At 37.9% G+C, this 26,468-nt stretch overlaps 1 protein-coding gene across 3 annotated transcripts; it reads right to left on the reverse strand.

Moving 5' to 3' along the window:
* NAA35 (N-alpha-acetyltransferase 35, NatC auxiliary subunit) lies at positions 1 to 26,438 on the reverse strand. 3 transcript variants are annotated; one of them, XM_054281840.1, is made up of 23 exons: positions 26,364 to 26,438; positions 24,790 to 24,933; positions 22,012 to 22,045; positions 20,576 to 20,690; positions 19,415 to 19,489; positions 18,087 to 18,254; positions 17,188 to 17,254; positions 16,457 to 16,500; positions 15,827 to 15,877; positions 15,020 to 15,103; positions 14,085 to 14,199; positions 13,421 to 13,599; positions 12,313 to 12,372; positions 10,987 to 11,093; positions 10,685 to 10,751; positions 9,337 to 9,435; positions 7,900 to 8,078; positions 6,166 to 6,302; positions 5,096 to 5,163; positions 4,716 to 4,856; positions 3,022 to 3,144; positions 1,851 to 1,931; positions 1 to 1,355 (listed from the first exon to the last, which is right to left on the reverse strand). In XM_054281840.1, exons 2-23 carry the CDS (start codon positions 24,911 to 24,913, stop codon positions 1,296 to 1,298), a joined length of 2,178 nt encoding a protein of 725 aa, XP_054137815.1. In that variant the 5' UTR covers positions 24,914 to 24,933; positions 26,364 to 26,438; the 3' UTR covers positions 1 to 1,295. The 3 variants fall into 3 exon arrangements, with proteins under 3 accessions (XP_054137815.1, XP_054137806.1, XP_054137824.1); XM_054281831.1 differs by lacking the exon at positions 26,364 to 26,438 and adding an exon at positions 26,187 to 26,283; XM_054281849.1 differs by lacking the exon at positions 26,364 to 26,438 and adding an exon at positions 25,456 to 25,525.
* Between the last annotated feature and the right edge of the window lie 30 nt (positions 26,439 to 26,468).

Here is a 26,468-nt window from a genome sequence, read left to right on the forward strand (position 1 = left end):
TACTTCTGCTTATTTCAGGAAGCTGCAAATTGCTGGAAGACAAGTGGGTGTTTCACTGCAGAGGTTACTCACTGTTTTCAAGCTCTAGTTCAGCAGTGCCACTGCTCAGGGGATGAAGCTGAAGTGATATTAATCCACAGTAAAATCAGGTTATAGGATTAACACCAAAAAATGCTTTCTATGGCCAATGTGGAGTTACGAGTTCATCCCTACAGTGGACGTCATTGTACACCAAAATGAAGACTGTCGTGTCCAACAGAGGATTTGCTTGTATGGCCTAAGTATGACTTGGCCAGGGCCTGGTCCGCTTTTTGAACATTCTTTCCTCGCTTGTAGCAAAGGAAAAACATTTTTCCTTGGTTGCATTTTTGCTACAACACAACAGCTTACCTCTGTTACTTCACATCTGAAAGCTTGGAAGGCATAACTATTCCAGGAAGGCAGGGATAGGTTTGGGGCTTCTGTTTTGGAAATCTACCTGAAAATTACTACAGAAGACAACAGGATGGAGCAGCCCCATTGCAGTCAAAATGGAGAATAAAGATCATGCAAATGTAGCAATCCCTTGTTTGCACCAGCAAATACTAGGATTGTAACTAAGTTGCAAAGTTGGTAAAATAGTCTTCAGTGTCTGGTGCTATTGCTAGTGACTACTGGAGTATCTGCTGTGCAGATTCCTCAGACTTGGAGAACAAAAACGAACAAACTTCAACTAGGAATCACTCACTCAGTTACTCAATGACTAATTTTCACCTGCTCTTGCTCTCTATAAAGATCATTTTAGCTTGGAGGACATGGTGAAAAAAAAACTCCAACATTCCTCTACTTGCAAAGTGAGCAATTCTGATACAATTATACAAAAATACAGGAACTCAAAATTTCTCCAAGTGACTGCAAATGCAGAATTGCAGTAGCTCAGCTGTGCGCATCAGACAAGAAGCTCTATTGCATGATTTTTATTCAGTTCCTAATGCACCACTTTGTCAGAACTCAGTAATAAAAATTATTTATGATCAAAATCTGTAATAATATCAACTAAGATACAGTGTTCTTTAATATTACAGTTGATTAAAGTCAGCTTCACGCAGAAAATCCAATAAACTTTATACAAACCACTTTAAAACAGCAGTTGTCATTCAAATCACAAAAAGGCAGCGGTACAGATATTCCACATGACAGTATTTTTATCCTGGACGTCCCTCGTAGTCCGAGTGCAGCACTAGTTATTCCCCCTCCTAGAGCTGGTATCTGCTACACAGGTATTCTTCAGGTATTCTAAAAAAATGTCTTTTACTTCAAACAAGCTTCACAACTGGGAAGTATTTGTGAGGAGAGAAGTCGAATTCTGGAGGAACCTATAAAGATTTAAGATTAGACATCAGAACAGCAGTACTACTGCACTTAATACTTATTATGAGAACAACCTGCAGACAGAAAAAAAAATTTAACAGCAACAGATTGAAAAAACATAGTCTTTGTGGCAGCCCGCATTCCCATCACTTTGTTCATACAAGCTGCTGTTATGCTTGCTAGTTCCCACTATGGAAGAATACTCTTATAGTCTGTGTTGTCCAACATGTTTTTCCCTTTTTTTTTTTCTGAAAACATTTACACGTTAGAATTTTCCATATTTGCTTAACTACAACAAACTATTTCCAGGGGAAAAATAAGTTACTTTCCCTCTTCTTAGAGTAAATACAGCTTGAATGTGCTCATTTGGCTCTTAAGAGATCTGTGGTAGCTTTACATAGAATTAGATGAACCATTCATGTTGGGAAATCTTCAGATCATTGAATCCAACCTTAATGTATGTGAACATTTTATGTTCAATTGGGCTGGCATTTCCTTACCTTAGAGTCTTTCTTGTGGCCTCCTGCCAGCAGCTTCATGACCACAATATTTGGTTTTGCGACTTTTAGAATTCGATTGACCTAAACATAAAACAGAAAGAAGTCTTCAAGGCAAAACATTTGACCTCACAATTATTTCAAAGATAATACTGTAATGTTGATATTCTATTAGCAATACAGGAGTTCTCTTACAGGATCAGTTTAACAGAGATCAGACTGTTTTGGATTTGTTTTTAAATACAACAGCTGAATTAATTAAATTTAATGAAGGGTGCATCTATCTTAAAACTCAGTTTTTAAAAAATTCAACAGGCCACAGAAACCACAGCTTTAACAAGTCTTGAACAAAACCATGGGAACTATGGCAAGTTCTGTGGCGCTCACACAAATAAAGGTATAGATAGACTCTAGGCATCTTATCCTCAACATTGCAACACAATGGAAAGAGGAACTCATGTTTCATAACTGGTGGCTTTTGGCATGGAAGTGCTCTGAGTGTGCTCAAAGCTGCCTTTTAACTATCTTGGTCTCAGTTAGCTCATGTGTGAGTACCACCATGATCCAGAGAGGAGACAGTCCTAAATTCTAAGGAGGACCCAATCCTGTAAATATTCTTAAATCTGCTTAGATTTGACAGAAAAAGCATCCTCCTTGCTCCAAAATACAGTCACAGACACTTAAGGTTTTAGGCTATGGACAAAAAGGGAGAAATTCCTACCCATGTTTACAGCTCAGTGCTGAGAAAAATGCTCCAGGGAACAAGTGCCAAAACCAAGACCAATTCTCTTTTCATCCTAATGGCATCCAAACCTGTTTTCCCCACCTCTCAGGAGTCCACCTGAATTACTAGATGCCAACCAAGTGGGACAGGCATGTTATCACTGTCTGATTATAAGTGCTGTGCTTTTAGAAAGGGGCTAGAAGGCAGCATGCAAGGAAATATGCTGCTATGCAGCATCTCAGGTCCTCAGCAGAGAGAGCTACTTTTACCGCGAGCAAACTTTCTGCTAACTGCTGTACTGACACAGACCACTGTCTACCCCTTAATCAAGCACTCAACTTTGCTCACCATTTCGATGAAGTACATTTTGGATCTCAAGGAGATCCAGCTGAAAAAAACCACTTTCTCTATTTTGAGCAAATACTTGTTTTCCTAGTATTGCAGTCTTACCTCATTGTCTGGATTCGGAATATTCTCAAGAATCATTTTAGCTTGCTGGTAGTGCTTGCTAGCTGCCATGTAGAGATCTGATGACTGAGGAGGTGGGCTATACTTATTTAAATCAGACATTTCCTAGTGTGTTACAGAAATACATAAATACATGTTAAAAAATATAAAATTGAAATTTAAAATTGCCAGGAGATTGCTTCTATCACATTACTGTATTCAAGAGGAGTTATGTCAACTAAATACTATTTTAAAAATCAAAACTGAAAATGGCAAAATCCAAGCAACAACACAGTGGTCAACTATTACAGTGCCACAAAACATAATGAAATTCTCACAATCTTTATAAAACAGTCTCTCTTGAACAAGTTGACATTCATTTGCTTTAATAGTGGCACACAACAGGGTATGATATTACAGGAAAAAAGCAGATGAAAAAGTATATTGTTTACTCAAAGCTATAGCAAGTCAGATGCTGAAACTGTACAAAACTTCATTTTATATAATTTTGATTCTTCAATTTTTTTTTGTTCTTGATTACAGATTTAAAAAAACCTTTAATGAAGAGACCACGATAATCGCTTAATTTCCACTACAACAGTTCGTAACCTATAACTGGGGAGAGTAACTGGAATAGAAAATAGCACTGTTTCAGTACAGACTAACCTCACAAATGAGACTAATAACCAGCTGGGTGAGCAGCAAACACCTAGTTCAATATGAGCCGACAAGGTGGTCTTACTACAAATCAGACAAGCCTCATATGGGATAATACAAACAGGAGTATGGTCAGCATATCAAAGAACATTATCATCCTGAACTCAGTATTTGTGTTCTGTTATCTGAAATACTGCATCCAGGGCTGGATCCACTCAGTTCAAGAAAGATGTTGAGATGTGGAGATAGTTGGGGGCCTAGAGCATATAAGCCACAAGGAGAGGTCAGTGGACCTGGACTTTTTCAGTTTAATAGGAAGGATGCTAATGGGTAATTTTAATAGCAGCCTACGACTTCTTGAAAGACAGTTATAAAGCTGTCAGAAGATAAAGATTCCTTGTTCATAATGGCAAACAGCATAACGTGAGAGGCCACAGGTTGTGGCTTGGTAATTCACGTTGGGCATTAGGCAAAAAAAAGGAGTAGTGGAGCCCTCAATCAGTTATCCTGTGACTTACAGGACCAGAAAAAAGTAACTGGATCGGGTTTAACCAAAGAGGCTGGAAAATCTCCAACCTTGACTTTTTTCAGATTTGGCTAGACAAAGACACAGGTAATGTGATTTATAATGCTACTTCAAGAAGGAGACTGGACAAGACAAGTCTCCACTGGTCCCTTCTATACACCACTCAAAATTAGCTTCTTTATTTTTCCATTTGCTTGCTGCACTAATAAAAACATGCCGCTATTATTAACTGCAGCCGAGAAGTCTTTCAATAGACTTCCAAGAGATTTGGTTTTCATGCAACTCAACAGAACCATCTTAAATTGCCATATCAGACCGATGCTAAATGTCTAAGTTTATAAAGACTTCAATGCAATACATCTTTCACAAAACTAAAGCTAGGAAGTCCTTGCCATTGTGACATAGCTTCAATGTGAACTCTGAGGTTCTTCTTATCATGACAGTGATATTTAAAGCAGGTGAGTAAATTACTTCTATAAAAGCATGGGCAGCATCATGTTTGAAGATTACTCACTTTAAATTGCAAGTAGTGCACTGGAGGTGGTGTTATAACACTGTTGAATGGAGCAAATCTGTGCTCATATCGAACTTGCTCACTATCCAGTTCAAACTTAGGTTTTCTTACTTTGCCATCCATGTCAAAGGCAATCATTGTCTAAACGAAAAAGATAAATATAGTGAAAATATTAGCTTTATGTCATACTTTGCTGTGAGAAGGATCAAAATTATGATGTAGGTATAACTGGAAGGATAGAAAAACTGTAGAGAATTCAGAATAGAAAATTATAAATTTGAACCTAATTTTCATTACCACTACAAAAAAAGAAGGCATGCAGTGGATGCAGGATCCCTATTACAAAAAAATTTGAAACAAATAGAACACAAATGAGTTACCTTGTACATCCCAGCGCACATATTTTGGTATGCTTGACTCATGGTGATCTCTCTGCTGAGAGGGCGAACTGCAAATTTTACATAAAAATACATTTTCTTACTTCAGTGTAAGTACATATATTAATTTCAGATAGAGGAGTTCTTCCAAATTTCTACAAAGTCATTTAACTATTAATTATATTTTAAAATAACTGAAGTATACAAAGCCTAGACATGCATTTCTGCTTCTCTGACTCCTGGTTACATAAAAAAACCTCAGGACACCCCTACCAGTCACATGAACACAATTCTACTCTCAATGGAATAAAAACTGATCAGTGGTATCCCCATGACATTATAAAACACTGTACAACACCCTCAAACTTACAGTCTGTATGCAAGAGGCCTAAGAGGCCTAGTTCAGGGATCTTTTTGACTTCTATAAAGATAAAAAGTGCTTTAACTTTTAAGAAGTTAAAGCACTTTTTATCCTTATAATCCTGAGAGCATTCTTTTAAGTTTCCCTTTAGTTTCCAGTGTTTAATTAGTGCCAAACTGCCCAACACTTGGCATCTCAAGTACATTAGTAATTTTCTGAATTTCAAGAGACAAGGGAAATTAATTGATATGATCCTGAGCAATATCCAATTAATTGTTTGTTCCCCTTGAAAAGGTGGCAAGGAAAAGAAACAGAAACTCACCACTGTATAATTAAGAAATGTGCTTTAAGACCTCTAAAGCCAAATAAAAATTACAGAAATATGCTGAAAGTCTAGTGTTTGAACCTAGTTACAGTCACTAAAAGCATAATTCTGCAGGAATTATAAACTCTGAGAAGGTCCAACACATAACACAACTGATGAAACTATATACAGTGAATATAAATGAGTTCGTGTTTTTCTGAAAGATCTATCTGAAAGTAAAAAATGAACTAAATAAATAGGAAACGTTTTAAAAGTTTTACATTCAGCCTTCATAAACATGAGGATATTTTTCCTACTCATTTAAGTGTTCCCTGTTTAAATTTTGAATTTTAAATCTACATAGCAGCATGAAAGGGAAAGAGGTGTTAGCACTCTACACCTAGGTACCTTTCTTCTTTTTCTTTGTTTTCTTACTACTGCGGCCTTTCTGTTGTTCCTCCATTATCCTCTCCTCTGCCATCTGAGAGCTGTCGGCGCGGCTCAGTGTTGACATCAGCCAGGCATAGAGGAACTCGGAGAGGTACCTGCACAGAGGCCGCACACAGGAGCGGTTACGGCTGCAGCGCACCACGCACTTGCGCTGCGCACGTCCCGCTGACTACCGAGGCGCTTGCTCCAAGAGGTGAAGGACAGGTCCTAGCAAAGGACAATTCCTATGGGCCATGAAAACTCTTTGTTTTGCACGGCTGGAATCAACACATTGTTCTATGTTCATGTTTTGGTTCAGATTCAACCACTAACAGCTCAAGGTATGCAAGCTTCTTACACATTTACTAAGTCTAAGCTTCTTATATCAAAACTCCTGTAAGACCAAATTTTTCTAGAACTCTTCCCCCACCAAATCAAGTGGGTTTTTTTAAAGATACTATGTTAATACCTTTTCTACCTTTGTTCTGACTTGTTATTCTGAGAAACAATGAAACTACTGATTTTTTCAAGCATTAAAAAGTTATGGATTATTACATAAAGGGGCCAAGCCCACAGACCCACAACATCCATATGCAGTTCTTTCAGAGTTAGAGACAACTTTAGGAACATTTTTTAGAAAGTGGAAGCAAGTCCAATAAATATCTTACTCGATTTCAAATCAAAAGGAATAGTAGTAGTATGTAGTAATATGTAGTAGTATGTAATAAAATGTAGTAATAGTTATTAAAATGTTGTAATCAGAAAAAAATTACTGAGAAATTTGAGTTTCATTTGCACATTACCTCTCAGAAACTGCTTCTCTTTTTTTCTTCTCAAGTAAGAAAGCAGTTGACATGACAATTCCAAATTTTTAGAGGGAAATAAGGGCAGGTAGAAAATACTGTCTCTCACAAAAGTTATTACTTATTCAGTTACTAATTGAAAAAGATTGCCATCTTCTGGTGACTTCTGAAATATTATTGTTTTCACTTAATACTTAATCCACTGTTGAAACAACATAGATATGCAATACATTGAAGTTTGTGTCATTTGCACTCTTTTCATCTTTCAATAAGAAGGCTATGGATTACATAGGAATCTCTTGGTAGGTTAAAAAAAAATTTAAAATTCTCTTTTAGCACAAGCCATTAACTATAAAAATAATTAATGTGAATGGAAGTGGAAAAATAAAAGTATTCTGTTTCCAGATAATGTGATCATTTTCACTAAAGGTGGAGGATATCTCTTCAAATATACCCCAGATAAGAAGTTAATTTTACCTAGTCAACTTTCAGATTACAGTTATGACTTAAAACTTTGCAGAACTTTTCCAGAATACTAGAGATCAATAAGACTAGTGATCCTGGTACTACAAAGTTAGAAAATAATAAAGGAAATTGCTTTTCTCCTGCATACCTCTTGTCTACCAAAATTAGCACACATTTCATTCATTGTCAATAAAAGACCCTCTGCCAAAAAGCTAAACAGAGTGAGAATTACTACTTCAGGAAAAAAGGTACGCTATTTAGTAAGTTTAAAAAGCTAGAGACCAACAGATTTTTTTCTCTCCTTGTAATATTATAAATAGGTAAACCAAACACAGTGTTGATCAAGCTTGAGATCATAAAATCATATTGGAAGTCCCTCCTTCAAATATTATAGCTCTCTGGAAGCATCCCTCTTCAAAGAGCTGTCAATAAAGCATCTTCTTACCAATAGATGTAGTAATATTCATGCATACTGTAAAGTTCTAACTCAAAGCCACTGAGAAGATACTGTATCATAATACGAAGGTTGTGGTATAGGACCCAGGTGCCCAAGCAAGCCAGATGTTGCCTTTGTGGTTCCTGCTTCAGTAACATGCTATGAAGCGCTGCATCTACTTTCTCTGCCTGTTGAAAAGAAACCAAAGGACCTCAAAGTAATAGACAGAGGAGGAAAAATATTTGACTGAAACAGCAGAAATAAAAAAAGCCAGAAATAAAATTTTAACAAATTGGGTTGGTAAATTTATGCTCCAGATTAAAAGATGGAAACAAGTCTAGAACTGTCAGAAAACTGTAAAGATACTCACCTAAGTAAATTCTGCTGCACAGAACAAAAATATTCTACACAGTATTATAGCAAGAACATTAGATACATAAAATCTGTAATTTTTAAATGTATTTGTGTATAGATCATTAGCAGTCACATGAGCACAAACTCAGAATCCATTACATGCTAGTGTTCATTGTTCTATATTGGCAAGAATTACTTTTTTTAAAAAAAAACCTAGCTGTACTGAAAAAATAAATTTATAAGCTTTATATGCAAGAAACACACTATGTTCCACCAGAGTAACTAAAATATTGCCAAGACCAATTTTGTCTTAAGAAGGAAGTTGTATGGAAGACAGTCTCTCACTGTTGGAATATCGTCAGTAAGCCTAAACAGAACAATCCATATAACCTGCTACAAAATGAAAAAAACAGTGCCTCAGCTACAATACTGCAACAAACTCAAACCATGTTGAAGAAAGCTGGAGCACACAAAATCTCCCTCCAAGTTCCTCAATTGTTCTCCTTGCCATATTGGGAAATATTATTATATGGCTCTCACTGCTGAGGAAACTCAACTTCCAGCAAGAGAGAATGTATTTTTTTCTTCTCATCTCTCCCCATTCTTGAGAGATGTCCAAAAATCAGTCAGAAGACATATTTTTAAGAGTTATTTTTTTACTTTATTTTTATTAATTATAAAATTTTGCAGTTTCCATCTTACGTAGGTACAAGGCTGAGTTTTCAAAGGTGTCTTGTAAGCACACCTTGTGTATCTCCCCCTGGTTACATCTTGCAGACTGATAATCACAAGCAGGATAGAGACTAAAAGCTCCATTAAATTAACTAAGTTACCATTAAATTACATCGCAACAGGTCATTCTGAAGTCTACTTATTGGACAAAGTTAATCTTAAAAAATGTATGTTTTTGTTCAACACATCTAGCATAAAGTTTTGGGATGCATCCTAAAAATTTCTTGTTAAATGTGCTAAATTTTAGGAGTCCTTGTCTTAAGGATTTTCCATCATTCATTTAGAAGTTAGTACCACGCTTCACTCTGGCATTAATATACCTGGGCAGAAACTTTGCTGGCCTGCTGCCTAGGACATTACCTCATCTTGTAGTGTCGCAAATTCCTCAAGGATGTGACCTAGTTTATCTCTCTGACGAGCTCTGTTGTGTCCATGGATTTGAATCAGACTACAGAATGGCTGAAAGAAGCAAAGTGTAATTTTAAATTACCAATACAACTTCAAAACTACAGGAGAAGTACTATGATGTCTATTTAGGCACCTGGTTTATATAGCTATATTAGGAAGTGGGTCCCTTACTACTCCCTACAAAGTGCAAGTTAGCAGGAAAGCAAACTCTATGGAGTGATGCAAGAGCCAAATTCTCTGCACACAAGCTGATGTGAAATTAAGTCAGCATCCTTTAGGAAGTCACCAGAATAAAATGCTTAGGGCTAAAGAGGTATTTCTTATACCTAAAACCATGTGCCCAGGTCGCTAAGGTGGCCAATGGCATCCTGGCCTGTATCAGAAACACAGTATCCAGCAGGACCAGGGCAGTGGTTGTCCCTCTGAACTCAGTACTGGTGGGTGAGGCCTTGTCTCAAACCTCATTTATTTCCGGGGCCCTCACAACAAGAGAGACCTTGAGGGAGCATGTCCACAGAAGAGCAATGGAGGTGTGAAGGGTCTGTGTCAAAAGTCATGTGAGGAGTGGCTGAGGGAGCTAGGGGTGTTTTTATTTTACCCTGCAGAAAAGGTGGCTCAGGGGAGGCCTTATCACTCTCTACAACCACTTGGAAGGAGGGTGCAGCCAAGTGAGGCTCATCTCTTCTGTCAAGTGACAGGACAAGAGGAAATGGCCTCAAGCTGTGCCAGGGGAGGTTTTACTGAATATTAAGAAAAATTTCTTCACAATGAAATTTGTCAAGCATTGGAACCAGCTTCTCAGGAAAGTGGTTGAGTCACCATCTCTGGAAATATTTAAAGGATGTGTAGTTGCGGCACTTAGGGGTATGGTTTAGTGATGAACTTGGCAGTGCTGGTTTTGGACTCAATGAGCTTGGAGGTATTTTCCAACCTAAATAATTCTGATTTTGTTAAGATTTTCATCATGCCACATTCAACAACAGAATCCTAAAAAACGGAGACTGAACAGAATATTAAAATAATTTTGTTTTTATTGATATGCATTCATGACATGAAACTACTCTATAAAGATGTAGTAGATGCAGATTTCTTATAAATGCTAAATAAAAATCTGGAAGCAGAAGAAAACCAGCAATAATTACACCAGATTTTTAAAAGGCATTACCAATTTAAGATGGCCAACTTCTTCAATTTTGCCTTCATGTCAGGTGTGTAAAATAATTTGTCTCATTTTCAAATGTATGTACATCTGCAAAGTTCTCACATACAGATACATTTTATAATTGGAAAGAACACTTACCCGAACACAATGTGTGACAAAGGAATCAATGTAGTCTTTTGCCTGGTGGTTATTATAAAGACAACACCTAAAAAGGAAATACCCATGTACATACATATTTTTTATAAATGCCACCATTTATAAAAATCTATGTAGCACAAAACAAAAAAGAAAGATGATTGCAGCAACAGCAACTGAGTCCTTCATACATAAGCACTATGTACAAAATGTATGTTTTTTGTACAATTGTCATTGCTCTTGTAACAGAAATACATTTTCATCAGACATGTAAACACATACAAGTACACTCAAGATCTACTTACTTTGGAGAAAGTACTGGAGGACTGACGAAAGATCTTAAGGCATCTTTTACCATGTCTTGCATGAGATGAGTGCCAAACACCTTCTTGTTATCTACTAGGAAAGTTGTCTAAAAGTAAGGATGTGCTTTTAGAAACATGTTTTAACATAAAAGTAATGCTCTAGAATTGCTAATAGAAAACTCTGGCAGTACCTTTTTTATATAATAAAATTGTAAGATTACCTAAAGAATTAAAATGGCTCAACTAGGTCCAAGGTTAAAGACTCAGAAATATTGAGACCTGACACTTCTTTGGTATTCCCAGGACACCAAATGCAGCTCTATTACTTGCACAATAGAGTGCTTGCAAAATTGTTCAATTTCTTGGATGATACAGCAGACATTTCTGAAAATTAGCATAAAATATGTGCCTTCTCTGGACAAAGATAAGGATATATTTCCAGAGCACTGTTGATGTTTTTCAATCCCTCTGGATGCTACTACTTACATCAGTCATGTCTGATACTCATTTAACTTCCCTCCATGAGTGCTATGTCCCCTTCTTACATGGTTCTTCAGCAGTTGAAGAAAAAACTCTGCTGTCAGGCACCCACAGGGATTACACAAACACATGTAGTGGAAGGTGAGAATACACGTGCTAGGAACACATTTCACTTGCCCACATTTATAGTCCATTGGCTCTACACATGGTTTAATAGGGATCAAATGTAAAAAAATTCTGGCATCTAGGGGCATCCTATTATTCTGCATCAACCATCAGTTTTACTGTTGTAGCAACAGAAGCAGTCTGTACATTAAGTTCTGTCCAAATAGGGAGATGAATACAAATACCAGCCCCAAAATGAAAAAGCACATGAAGAGCAGCATAAAAATATGTGTACAGGCACAGCTTTATGGTGGAGAAAAAAAATATTAAATGCTTTCTGTTTTAATGAGCATGTACTAAAATGATCAAAGCAACAGTGTTTAAAAATTATTTTAGAAATTAGATCAAAACATAAACCTATATATATAGAATCACAGAATGGTTGGCAGTGGAATGGACACTAAAGATCATCCAGTTCCAAACTCCCAGCCATAGGCAGGGACAGCTTTCTGGCCTTGAATGCTTGTGGAGCATCCACAACTTCTCTGGGCAGCCTCTTCCAATGCCTCATCATCCTCATAGCAAAGCATTTCTTCCATAATACTTAATACTTAAATATCACCAGAACATTATTTACCACTTAACTATTATTAACTTACATGCAAATTATTGAAATATTAAAGAAAATGTATCTATAATGAATACAGAAGTATTTTAATAGTAGACATAATTAGGACTTGCCTGTAACAGGGATCTTGAAAGAACACACGGTGATTGCTCACTAAACTCACAGAAGAAGTCCTAACATATACGTAGGAAAAGAAAAAAACACAAATCAGGTTAATATGCCAATTTATATATGTATAAATATACACCAAATCATTTTTACACACACACACGCACCTTTCCTAAACAAATATATACAGCTGGGTAAATACACCTACATTTTGTCTAAAGGCATACACAAACAGCATAGCTTACACAGCTTGTAAGAAACAGACCATGAATAGTTTGAACAGAACAAAATATATTATGAAGATTTTCTGCAATTACTCGTTTCCTAACAAAAAGTGTTCTGAATTTTCAAATGCTACAACTAGAAAGATGATAGTACAGAAAAAAAAAGTACTGTGTGATTAAGATAATGATGTAACTATACTAGGTATTGAACAAAACTGAGAATTTATTTTAAAAAATTGATTGAAATCCAGGCAAGGTTTAACTGGTACCAGGCACCTCATGCAAACACTCCTTTCATTAATTAGCAGGAAATAAGAAGATGAGAGGTTTGCTGTAACTGTATCTCTTTTATCAGTCAGTGAATGCATGGATACCAAAAAATATTTCAAGCATTTAAGTGTCTTCCAATACATGTAGGCAGTAACTAAGAGTAACATCAGGTATTAAGGAAAGAATATAAGCAGGTGCTTAACTTTATGCCTATTTAGTGCCCTCTTGTGTTATAGGCACACGTGCAGAATACTGATTAATGAATTTGAAAAAAAAAATGAAGACATATAGCAAAGAATTATATTCCGTTGCTGTAGACACAGGTCTTCAACCAAAGAAACTTGCTTGGCCTTGGCCAGTAAGACAACTATTTAATGAATTACAGGAAAATTGAGATGTTTGAGAGAAGAAAAGGTCCTTATCAAAAGAAGAAAAGTAGTAACTATCAGGAAGAATAGTAAATTTTGAAATTGAGCCTAACAGTTAAAAACACCAAATATATACATAGTGCTCAGTTTTCTCTCCAGTGAGCAAGAGTATGCATATATGGAATGATTTTTTTGCAAGTCACATTTTCAGATCTTATTTCTGGTAATAAATAAGAAATATTCATGCTTACCAGTATACAGTGCAAGTTACTTAAGTTGACTACTTCACATACAGTTTTTATTCGGTCTATTAGTTTGGAAAAATAATTGACCATTTCTTCCCTTTTAATAATTTTTGCGTATCGAGGGAAAGTTGGTGGCAGCAATCTCTGATTAACAAGTGGCTCAAACCCCATCATAATAGGATGATCTAAAGAAGGAGGAGGGGAGAGAGAGAAAAGTTGCATATGAGTTGTGTTTTCAGAACCCCCTTCAATAATACAAATTATTCAATTAGCCAAAATGAATTCTTAAAGTGACAGTTAACTTCCCGAGACTCCAACAAGCCAACTACTACAATGTTTACTCTTTAAGAAACCCGAGTCCTTGTGTACAAGCAATGAAGTATTGTTCCCTATTTTAAAATGGCATATACACTGATTCCAAGTGTGATGCACTTAATCAAAAGTTCACATTATCTCTGGCTTTGAAATGACAGTGTTGCTCTCAGGAGAGCCACCACCTGGTAAAATAAAATTAAAATCAAACAATGCAAATCTGTAACAACTTGTATAGCAAGTGTTTTAGTTCAAAGTAAATAGTGATTTCAACTTTTTAAAAAAATACACAAAGGTATTTATGTTTGTGAAGGGATCATATCCAGGAAAGGAAAAAATGGTGTAATTTGATACATACCTCCTTTAGTGGTATCATTCTGTGCCTGCATACCATGATGCAGTGAATTGTGTATGGCAGAGAGCAAGTCAGCTGCCTGAGTCATTAATTTCTGAGCTTCTGCAACTGCACTCGTCTGAAAGCCAGGAAAAAATTATCATCATTACAAACCAATATATTTTGACTATCTAAATAATGTTAGTATAAAAAAAAAAGGAAGGGCATTAAAATTCTGATATTCTTATATAACCCAAGTTCTGAAAAAAACCCTAACAACCCAAGATTTTTGTGTGGTAGCACATTTTATATATATGTACATAAATTCAATGCTGTATATTTTGCTGTGTAAGACTTTACAATAGTTACAACTGAAAGTCTTGTACACAATGCATGACAGTCTGCTTCGGGGAGCATGTAGTTCTAGCCCTTTGCCTTAAAACATGAAGTTCCTTCCCCTCTCAGTAATTAGGAAATCTTACATCAATCCTCAAAAAACGGGCAAATTGTATGGAATGCTATTAAATTCCTCTTCTCAGACCAAAGATATCTAGATATAAATTCCTTATCACATGAAAGGAAAAGCATACAGGTCTTCTAATATGGACAAAATAGTGCCCAGCATCAGGTAACTCCACAGGAGGGAACTGAACTTAAAAGAAGTTTTGCTCATGTGTGAAAAAAGTAATTAGAAATCCATAAATATTTTTAAACCTTTTGTAATGAATATTCTGTCCTTCTGCAAGGCCATAATAAGGTCAGCTACTAGCCTTCCCTGTGTTTCCCACTTGGAACAAAAACTGAGTATTTGCCACTGTAAGGCTTTATTCAAAGCTTTACCTCCATCCACATCAATTCAAATCTCATGAATCTACACAGTAATTTCTGGATCTTAAAGAATGAAAAATGGGTATTTCACAGCATCCCAATGTAAACACAGAAACGCCAAATGAATGTACCTCTTTTTTCGTAAAAGCTATCAGGACGGTGAGTAAGATGCGGGTAAACTTGACTCTGCTGAAGACAGCTAAACACTGTTGATGCTGTAATAAAGTAATACTGCTAATTACTTAGTAGTAGGTATTAGATAATAGAATCATAGAATATCCTGTGTTGGAAGGGACACAGAAGGATCATCCAGCCCAACTCTTGGCCCACCCCAACTGCTTGAGTGTGGTCCAAATTTTCCTGGACTCAGAGTTTTGGTGCTGTGACCACCTCCCTGGGGAGCCTGTTCCAGTGCCCAACCACCCTCTGGGTGAAAACACTGTTTCTAATATCCAACCTAAACCCCACCTGACACAACTTCAGGCCTTTCCCTCAAGTCCTTTCACTGGTCACCATCAAAGAAGAGATAGTGCCTGTCCCTCCTCCTCCTCACAAAGAAGTTTTAACTGCAAAAGGTCTCCCCTCAGTCTCCTCATCTCCAGGCTGAACAGAGCAAGTGATCTCAGCTGCTCCTCATACAGCTTCCCCTAAAGGCCATAGGCCATTCATCATCCTTATGGCCCTTCTTTGGACACACTCTAATACTTTAATGGCTTTCTTGTATTGTGGTGTGCAGAACTCCCATAGGACTCCTGCCCTCCCTGCACAAACTGATGCACAAAAAGCCTTGGCATGCCCTGCTGTTTTCCAGCTCTTCCCCATGCTCCTGGGTGGTCACACTTCCTGGCTGCTTCTTAAATGCAGGGGTATGGTTATGCCATATTTAAATCTCCCATTTACATCCATGAAATTCAGGAAAAAAGCAAACAATTCATTACTTCAAGTTCAACTTCTGGATCTCTCTCTTCTCCTTGCCGACTTCGGGTGCTCTGCAAGGTAAAGAAATGTCAAATAATTTACTAAAAATTGCAAAGGGAAGCGACTGATAAAATCCCTTTGCCTTCTCTAAAACATCCACCTGTTAAATAACCCGAAAAATCAGTTTTCAAATTCAAAATTTCTTAAAATATAATCCAGATACTTGAATGACTGTCCTTTAGTAATAAGAACTATCTCAGTAAATTCTGCAAATAAGCAAGAAAAGTGCATGAACGCGTTACATTTTAAGCTGTAGTAAAGGAAAATTAAGTAACTTCTTTAACCTTACATGGTATATCTGCCTAAAACCCGAAAGTTAAATACCTACATTCTGTGTCCTAGCCCAGTGTTATCTTCTGCATCATGACTCCAGCTTCTACTACTACTGAAGCAACTAAGGAGTTCACAAATAAAGTGAAGACTTAGCTAGAAGGCAAACTAAAAGCATGTTACAGAAACCATTATGGCAGTCCTTCAAAAACCCCATTACAATGACAAAACCCTCCTTCATTCCTCATAATCCAACTCCCTACCCCAAACCTATGTTAAGGACACCTAAAATATAATTGACAAGACAAAAATGAAAATACCTTCACTCGTCTTTGCAAGTCATCTTCTACATCTTTCAGCATACCTGGAAAAAAATCACAGCATGATTAAAAGCTGAGAAGCATTTCTAGGCACACCTATACCACTCAGGGGAAAATCAAACTTAAAAGTGCTTTACATATCCATTAGCCAAAGACTAAACAAAAAATAATCTTGTGAGGAATGGTGAGGATGTCTTGGAACAACGAAAAATCAGGATACAGACCAACTGATGCAAAGCTAAAGCGTGCATAAGCTTTTCAAAAATGTATCAATGAAAAGCTCAAATACACATAAAAAAAAAGTGCATCATTAATGTACATACTGATGTATGTACTTAAAAACATATGTACTCATAGCTGTAGAACTACTAGATTGCTTTTTTTCCTAGACCAGCCTATTTAGAGGACAACAAATTATGAGGCAAAAAAGAATTCAAGCAATGTACTTTCTATTGGTCTGTATCTTTACCATGTTGAGCTCATGCCTAGCCACTTCATTGGTGCATTTAAAAGCACTTCTTCTGTTTCTCAGGGACATAACAAGACAACTGAACCTTTTTTCCAAGGAAAAATAATTTTATCTCTTTTTTACCAAGTCAGCAATTTCCACAATAAAAATAAAAACTTAACAGCTGAAACTCCTAGCAATTAATCAGATGTGTCTGAAAGCAATCACATGCTCAAAAGAGAAAGAGGCTGCTGAACAGATATAAAGCAAGCACAGACTGTACCTGTAACTCTAAGATCTGTCACACTATTGGCCATTTTAAATCCGTAAGTCATTGACTGAAAATCTTCCTAAAAAGAAAAATCAAAGAAGCAATATGTAGTGAAATATAAAAGCTGTAGTTACATTTTCAGATTGGGGTTTGAGATCTTCTTTTTGGTTTGGGTTTTTTAGGAGTTGTTTTCTTAAAAGGTTTTGAGTCTTTTTGCTGTTTTTTTCTCTTTTGGAGGAGTGACTGGGGGTGTGCTTTTGTTTAATTCTATCATGTACAGAGGTCCAGATTTATTCTACACAGCTGAATGCACTCAGAATGAATACACTGAATGACTTTCCCACCCAAATCCAGTTTCAGGTAATCATTTTCTGCATAAATCCTTAATATGCCCTTCATATTTTCATCATGTGACACCTTACCAATAGGTTACATGAACTATAGCTGCAAAGTAGTATTTGATCCATTTTAGATATAGTCAGGAAGAGTGACTTGTCCAAGCTCAGAGGAAACAGATTGCTCTGAGCGCAGAAAACAGGACTCTGATCCCACTGCCAGATGGACTTTTAGGCAAAATGCAATCATTACTATCTAACAGAAAAATTAAAAAATTAAACAGTTTCACAACTGAGACACATTTCAAATAGTTAACCACAAGACTTGCACTGCTTCTTGATTAAAATATTTATGTGGCTCCAGTATTCAAGGAAAATACAGAAGAGAGCATGAAACACCTTCACTGGGGAAAACTGCATTTTAAAGGTATCCAGTCTAATACTTTTAGTATGGTGAAGTGCTATTTCTACAGTATCCTCAAATCAAACACTAAGAAATGTCACTAATACATTGTTTTACTTGCATTATGGTATAATGTTGCATATTTAACCCCACAGGAGATGGGAAACACATACCTCCTCAAAAACAGCTGCTTTGTTAACCTTTTCTCTGGCAATATCACAGATTTTTAGGATTCCAAGAGCAAAAGCCTTCATAGCAGGATCTTCTATGAAGTCTGGATTATGAATATAAAGGCAAGTGAATACTGTCTGTGCCAAGGAATGTCCTTCTAACCATGTTATCTAGGGAAAAGGAAATTAAATATTTAACTCATGACAGCCAAGTCCTCATTTTCATAGATCCATTCTTTTTCCATTTTACTGTGCTTCAAAGACTCATTAAGGAGCTAAACATTAAAGTCGCCTTATCAAGGCAACATTCCAAGTACCAAAAAAGAGGAAGTGAAGGTGTTTCAAGCCTAGAATTCTGGCATTGGATAAACCTCTTCTATAAAGTTCAGGTCTAACCCCAATGATTTAGACATGGCATTATGTTAAGAGAACTCATCATTTAATAAACCTTCTCTGCATAAATAGTGAATGGAAAATGCAAATGACTATGAGACAAGTCACAAATGTTCTTCATGTTCTCTCTCTACACAACATAAAAGCTTCTTATCATAATCCTCTCTCTCTACCACTTCCATGTTTCTTTAAGCTACAGGGAAAGTTTCACTAAGTTAAATTTCTATCTTGAAATGGTAAAAAACTAAGTAGAACCATATTTATAACATGGTCCCCTTTTGGAGACCAGGAGTAGAAAACAAATTATGTTATACTGAATCAGATATACTATGATCTCTACATGTCATTCTGACTAAACTGATTGGAAATGTTTTTTAAAACAATATTTTTGATGTAATTTTGAAGAATAACTGAAAATAATGAGTATCAGTCACTGAGAAAATTAAAGCATATACACAGAAAAAAATTTGCAATTAATAAGTAACTAATATTCAACTTATTTTTACTAAATATATTTATTTTCTTTGTTCAAAATGCTTCTGTAAGCTCAGTCAATTCTGGCTGTACATAAAGGAGCAACAGAGTGCTACCAGTTACTGCACACTCAGCTTCCAACACAGTCAAACATCAATACACAGCAGGCAATCAGATAACATGCATTTATAAAACCAGAAAGTATAAAACCTTTTAAAGTTTTTAAGGCGCTACCAGCTATCTTCCATATTTCTTATAGAAAAAAAATTAAAAATCAAAATTAAGCCTTTCATGATAGATAATAAAAATAACTAAATGGAAACTAAAATATAAGTATGTATTTTCTGCTTGGTAAATATTTTTTTGAGTTCTGCTGGTTTATTTCTTTTTTTTTTTTAAGATGGATTAATGGATTATATTTTGAAAGCAAAACCATCTAACCTAAAGAAAAGGAAAATGCTTACCAAACAACAAAAACATGTGTCCATTATTCCTACCAGCTCAGGTGAAGTGAGATCCTTTATTTTAATGGTGCCATCCTTTGAAAACAAACAAACAAAAACAACTAAAGTCGTAAATACTATGAAAGCATACAGGCAAAATGCAACTTATTTGTACCAAAGCCAAAACAGAAATTAATATTTGTTTAAAACTTCAGAATAATTGCATGCCACTAGCTTTACCAACTAACTTTACAACATGTCTCAAATTCTTAAAAACTTTTCATTCCCATCAGTTAACACTGATCAAACATAAAACTACCCAAAGAGAAGACTAAAGTAAGAATTCTTATTTATTACTAGCCAAGAAAAGTTTAAAACCAGTTAACTGCTAACAGTAAAATCACAAAACTGTATCATCATAATAAAGATTGAACAAGAAGTAATATGCAGGACCAACTCTTTGAAGACTGCTTTTTAAACTTGTAGTATTTTACTGCCTTAAAGGTCAACACCAAAAAGGCTGCAAATTTGATCATTTAATTTGCCCAATGTATGCAATCCTGGATACATTCTACATGACTTAGCTAGTGTTAACAGAGTTCTCTGTCTCCATTCCAAGTGTTTACCATAAAAAAATTCTTTTGCCTCTGAGTGCATTACTTTTTCTGAAAAAACAGCAAGTCTTTCAACCTCTGTCCTCCAATTTACCTTGATCATAAATCAAAAGTTAATCATTATTGTCGATGTTGATAAATTATCTGGCTTTTGTTCAATGCTGATAAACTCAAAGAATGATAAAGTGTTAATTTCCAGCTTTTTTAAGGAAGCTGGTTTCCATCCAGGTTAAACAGAAGCTAACCAATACATCTTCATATAAAAGACACATTTTGGGGAAGCATAGAGTTATTTGCAAAACAATGTTGGAGATATATTTACTTGAGGTATCAATAACCAATAATTTCATATTGCTTTTCACTGGAAGAGTTAGCATCATTGTGATAATGCAGGTAACAAGAAAGGTAAACATTACAACCTATTTTTTACTTAATTTTCCAAAAGAAAAAAGAAAAACATAAGATTTCAAGAGAAACACTATTTATGCTGCATTGTGCTTAGCTGTAATTTGACAAAAATGTATATTTCTACAGACAGTGTAGGTAAACCCAGGAAATTCATACAAACCTTAATAGCTTGCTCAAAGTTAAGAACCTTTCTGTTAACTTGGTTTCCAATCATACCAGCATCCATCTTGGGATCCATCATTTCAATGGCAGACATGGCTTCAAAAAGACCAAAACTAGGAATACAAATAAAATAAATGTGCTCAATGTATTTTTTAATATAAAATAGTCTTTGCAAACTAACCAAAAAGAACACAGGATGAGAAACCAAGTACACTATATTCTGACCACAGATAATAAGGTATATGAACATTAGTATTGATCTTCAGAGATCATGGTTTTCAGGAAGTTAAGAATCTCTCAACAAATTCATAGGAAAAGAGATGGTTAAAAGTAAAAGAAAATTATTAAACTTTCTATAAGGATGAAGAACACTCCTGAGTGAAATATCCCACTACTATATCTTTGCACACTTGTTTCTATAAACTTTATAGCAGCTTCTTAAACGTCATGCAATATCATAAACTGATATTAACTGAACAAGCTGTTCCTTAGTACACCACATCCAAAAAACCAAGTAAGATATGTCCCCCAAACACTAATGACAATATACATAACATAGACTAATATATATTGAAATAACAGGTTTATTTAAAATAAGCATGTTAACAAAACTGATGCAAAAAAAAAAAATACGTCATGTGATAACATATCACTTGTAGTCAGGGCAGAAGAAAAAAAGCTTGCAGAAGAGCCACACTAAAAGACTTTCCTACATATGAGGAGATACAGTGCTTCACTTTATCATGACATTTGTCAGAACTTCAGGCTTTATAGTACAAAAAGTTTACTGAATGTGGCACAATTAAATTCTGAGAATGTAAATTCTGTATTTGCTGTATTTGTTCCGAAATGCTCTTATGTATACACCTGAAAATGTGCTTTGATTCAACTGACATCCATGCCCACATTTTTAAGCAAGTTTTCATTTAATAGCATGCTTCTGTTTTCTGAGCTATTAGTTTCAAATTCAGCAAGTCTTTACCAGATGCTTTTCTTTGAATTATACTTTCAATGTGTAGAGTTCTCACTTTCTGCTTTAGCATGATATTTATGTTGCATTAAGGCATACGATTGTTTATCAAATATTTTATAGTGACACTTGGGGTAACCAGGTTTAAAGTCTTTCTGGCCTTTTTTCACAAAAGCAAGTCTCATAAGATAGTGTAGTAATGTAATCACCACAGATCATAAGATATGCTATGAACTTCTGAAACAGAATTTCAATCACATTGAAAAATGTAATTTTATACTTAGAGCATCAGATATGTTCAGCATTCATACAAGTGCAGCATATACACACTGCTAAGAATGTATGATATTCTATATACTTCAAATACTTTATTTAAAGTCTAAAAAAGCTTAGTTATTAAGTAACATGAACACGTTTGCAGTAATCTTATCTAAAAGCCAGAACCATCCCACACACATACTTACAGCTTGTCATGAAGCAGTTCTCCTAACTTCAGTTCTATAAAGGAAAGGGACAAAACAAACAATTACAATCATCCCACTAGCACAACTTTTCCAGGGTAGTCTTGTCACGCACCAAACTGCCTTATGCCAAGATATAACAAGCTGCAGGAAGCAGATCAGGCATTTCTACTTGTGCTGCATTTGCATGGCCTGGGTTTTGTAGCTTGTGGGAGGATGACTACAGGGATGGCTTTTGTGAGAAGGTGCCAGAAGCTTTTTCCATGTCCAGCAGAGCAAATCCCTGGTGGCTTCAGAGACAGATGTGCCACTGGGCCAATTAGAAACAATAATACCTTCTGGTAAGAGATTTAAAAAGAAAAACAAAAAACCCAAATTGCACAGTTTCAACTGCAGATGGAGAGGAGCCGAGTGAGAACATGGGAGAAGAACAGCACTGCAGACACCAAGGTCAGTGAAGGAGGAGGAGGAGGTGCTCCAGGTGCCGGATCTGAGATTCCCCTGCAGACCATGGTGAGGCAGCTGTGCCCTGCAGCCCATGGAGGTCCATGGGGATGCAGAGATCCACCTGCAGCTGGTGGGGGAGACCCACACTGGAGCAGGTGATGCACAAAGGAGTCTGTGAACCCAAGGGAGGCCCCATGCTGGAGCAGCTTGTGTTTGAAGGACTGCACCCTGTAAAAGAGTGACCCAGGCTGCAGCAGTTTTGGGAGGCCTGTGTGTCCATGGGAGGGACTCACACTGCAGCAGGTCACTGAGAGCTGCTGCTCATGAGATCGAGCCACGTTGGAGAAGCTCATGGAGAACTGTCTGCAATGGGAGGGACCCCATGGTGCAGCAGGGGAATGACTCTTGTTCCTGAGCAGTGGGAGAAGCCTGGGGTGATGAACTGGCCATGACCCCCATTCCCTGTCTCCCTGTGCTGCTGGGGTAGGAGCAGAGCTGGAAGGAAGGAGGGGTGGCAGGAAGCTGTTTCTAAGGGTTATTTTACTTTCTCATTGTCCTGCTCTGATTTTGTCAATAATGAATTCCCTTCATATGTCTAAGTTGAGCCTGTTTTTCCCATGATGATATTTGGTGAGTGATCCCTCTCAGTCCTTATCTCAACCCATGACCCTTCATTAAATTTTCTCTCCTCTGTTCAGCTGCAGAGGGGAGTAAGTGGCTTTGGTGTGTGCCTGGCATCTGGCCCAGGTCAACCCATGACACTACTGCTTTTACTTACTGAGCACTTTCAAGACTGAAAGACTAAAAAAAACACCCCAGTGGTCAACAGCGTGCCCCCATCCCCCTGTTATTCTAGAAATTAAAACAGTTTTAGAATTACTAAGTACACAGTGCACTCATAGCACAAAAAGCTGATATACTGGACTGCAGGTCAAGGGAGGGGATTCTGCCCCTCTGCTCTAATGGGACTCCAGTTGGAACACTGAGTCTGTCTGGGGTTCCAGCACAGGAAGGACATGGATCTGTTGGTGCAAGTTCAGAAGAGGCTAACAAAAATGAATGGAAGGCTACAGCACCCTTCCTGTGAAGACAGGCTGAAAGAGTTTGGGCTGTTCAGCCTGGAGAAGAAAAAGGTCTATGGGGACCAGCTAGCACCCTTCCAGTTGATAAAGGAAGGCCAGAAAACATCTGGCGACTGACTTTTTACAAGGACATGTACTGACAGGACAAGGGGAAATACTGTTAAACTAAAACACAGATTTAGATTAGATACTGGGAAGAATTCTTTACTATGTGGGTGGTCAGTCACTGGAACAGGTTGCCCAGAGAAGCTGTGGATCCCCCATCCCTGTCACTGTTCAAGGCCAGGCTGAATGGGGCTTTGAGCAACACAGTCTGGTGAGAGGTGTCCCCGTCCATGCGAGGGGAGTTGGAATGAGAGGATCTTTAAGGTCCCTTCCAACACAAATCATTCTGTGATGATTATTCTGTGAAATATTAGCATCTGAATAGCCTGGAATACAGCCGTTTCCTCTGCTCCTTTATTCAGGTGTCTTAGTCTTTTCCAGGGGAGACTACTCAAAGGCTTGCTTTCCCTCATAACTTTTAAAGGAGTCTCTAGATATATTTGATGGGTACAGATGTAAGTAAACTATTACAGATACAATTAATATAGAGAAATAATTATTTATAAGTAATTTAGAGTAATATAGAGAAATAATATGCAGAAATTGTGTTTATCATTATGTAATATTCTGTAATATTCTGTGGTAAGATGCAGTTTTTATGCTTATCCTTCCTTAGTGTCATCATAAAATCAGTTGAAAAAACTGTAAACTAGCAGTAGCACCTGACAGTAATAAAGGTACTGTTTAAATGTAAGCAACTGCTTCCCCATTACTGAGATGCACTGCATCAATTGAAAAACTCAGACTTGTTTCAAAGATGAAAAATCATGCACTGATGAATTAAATAAATTACTGGACCATGGAGATCCAAAAATATGCAAGAAAGAAACAGTGTTGACTCTGCATGCAGGAATGACATCTCCACTTGGCAGAAGAGAGAGTAAGAAATCTTCACAAAGGAAAAAAAGCAGATGTGAAAATGCATAAGATGAAAAAACTTTAATTAAAGAGGTATTTATGTAATCTGGAAGAGAAAACAAAGTGAGGTGGTTCATGACAATTCCAACCTCATAGATAAGAAGGAATCAATGCTTGTTCATCTGAAGCTTGAACCTAGGTCAAACTATTGCTCAAAAAAGCTCAAAGAACTACACGCAGGCCTCCAAAGGATTCTAAGTTTTCTCAGAATGAAAGGACTACAACTCACCTCTACAAGCTTCTTCAAAATCCTGGGTTATATCTATCCAGCTGGTATTACTCTTTTCCATCTTGTCAGGCATACCGAGTTCCCATCCGGAATCATCATCTTCTAGTGTAGCTTTCATAACCATGATGCTGCACCTTTAAATTCCTGTCAGAGACACCACATATTTGCACAAATCAGAGAAGGTGCTTTGTGGGAATAATTTTTTTCTTTTCAATAATCAGGTGAGAATGGGAAATGAATTAACATTTTATTTAAACAACTACTGTTATACAAGACCAACAGAAAAACCCTTATTAAAAACAACTCTTTAAGAAAAAGCTTTTTTTATGCGTAATTTCTTTACAAGTAGCTTATACACTGTGAAACCTCAAAAACTAGGGACATCAGAACATCAGCTGTTCAGACCCATACTAAGGTGTCTATTGTCAATTGGAAATAAAATCAGAAGCATAACAACAGATGCAGACATCACAATTTTCTATCTGTTCTTTTACACTGTTAGACTATACGTCCTCCTACTGCTCTGCAACAGAAATGAAAAGATGGTACTGTAAAACTGAAAAAAGACTTACTTCCTACGATTTCCTCAGCAGAAAGCAGTATCAAGATTGCAGCACTTAAGTTAAGCAAGTTCAGACTGGATTATAAATTTTAAACTCCACCGACCAGCTCCTTCGAACTGGTTTTGTTCTTTCGCAACCTCCCGACACGCGGGCAGCCCTGAGGACTCCACGCTTCCACAGTCAGCCTGCCCGTGAGGTACCAGCAACGCTGAACTCCCCTCTGCTGACGGAGCTACCGCAAGAGACAGCTGCGAGCCCGGCAAGCCCTGAGCAGCTTAACCACAGCCGCCACGGAAGCTTCAAACAAAGGCCCCAGTGGCAGAGGACCTCCAGGGCATCGGGAATTAACAAAAACAAAGGGGAGGATAAAATGGCTTTTGAGCAGCAGCCCGGGGGTCTCCCCTCGGCCGAGCCAGGTTTACTGCCCATCGGGGGCCGTCAGGCTGCCACCAGTTCTCTAGCGACCGCAGGGACTGCCAGGCTCAGTGGGCTGTGATGAGGAAGTACGTGAGAAATCTGTTGAAATAAATTAAATTCTCCCTTGCATCCTGGGACAACCAGGCCCTTCGGGCTCTCCTCTTCCCACAGGTCACCTCAACTCCGGCGCTGCTCAGCGGGCCCCGCGCAGCCTCCCGGGGACGACGGGCACCGCCGCCTGCCCGCACGGCTCCTCCGCCCCGCCGCAGAGGAGGAGCCAGCACGCCGCCCGCCCCGCTGCGGGGCAGCAGCGCCGCCGCGGGCTCCCCCTTCCTCCGTCCCTCCCTCGGTGCCCCTGCGGGCTCTGCCTGCGGGCTCTACCTGCGCCCTTCTCCCCGCACCCTCCCCGGGCCTCACCGCTACGTCCCACGCCACCGCCCGCCCGCCGCTCCTGGCTAGGCCGCCGCCGCACACGCGCAGACCCGCTGCTGCTGCTGCCGCTGCCGCCACCAGCCCGCGGCCCCGGCCTGAGCGCCCGGCGCAGCCGCACACAAGAAGCTCCGCCGCCCCACCTCGTCCGCGACCGCGGCTTACCGTGAGCGGCGAGGCGGGGCGAGAGAGGCCGGGGCGGCGGCGCTCGGCACCCGCTGCGCCCGCGAGGAACGCGGGCCGGGGCGGGCGGACCTGCGGCAGCTCCGC

Source organism: Melozone crissalis, unplaced genomic scaffold (assembly GCF_028551555.1).
Source record: "Melozone crissalis strain CALT ecotype California unplaced genomic scaffold, PUWL_Pcris_2 ptg000005l_1, whole genome shotgun sequence".
NCBI classification, from domain to species: domain Eukaryota; kingdom Metazoa; phylum Chordata; class Aves; order Passeriformes; family Passerellidae; genus Melozone; species Melozone crissalis.

Excerpts from the sequence above, each read along its gene's own strand:
- NAA35 (XM_054281840.1), bottom strand. The coding sequence starts at position 24,913 with ATGGTTATGAAAGCTACACTAGAAGATGATGATTCCGGATGGGAACTC. Across the intron at positions 12,373-13,420 it reads GTAACTTGCACTGTATACTG|GACTTCTTCTGTGAGTTTAG; the intron begins GTAAGCATGAAT and ends CGTATATGTTAG. Across the intron at positions 9,436-10,684 it reads TTGTCACACATTGTGTTCGG|CCATTCTGTAGTCTGATTCA; the intron begins GTAAGTGTTCTT and ends TGCTTCTTTCAG.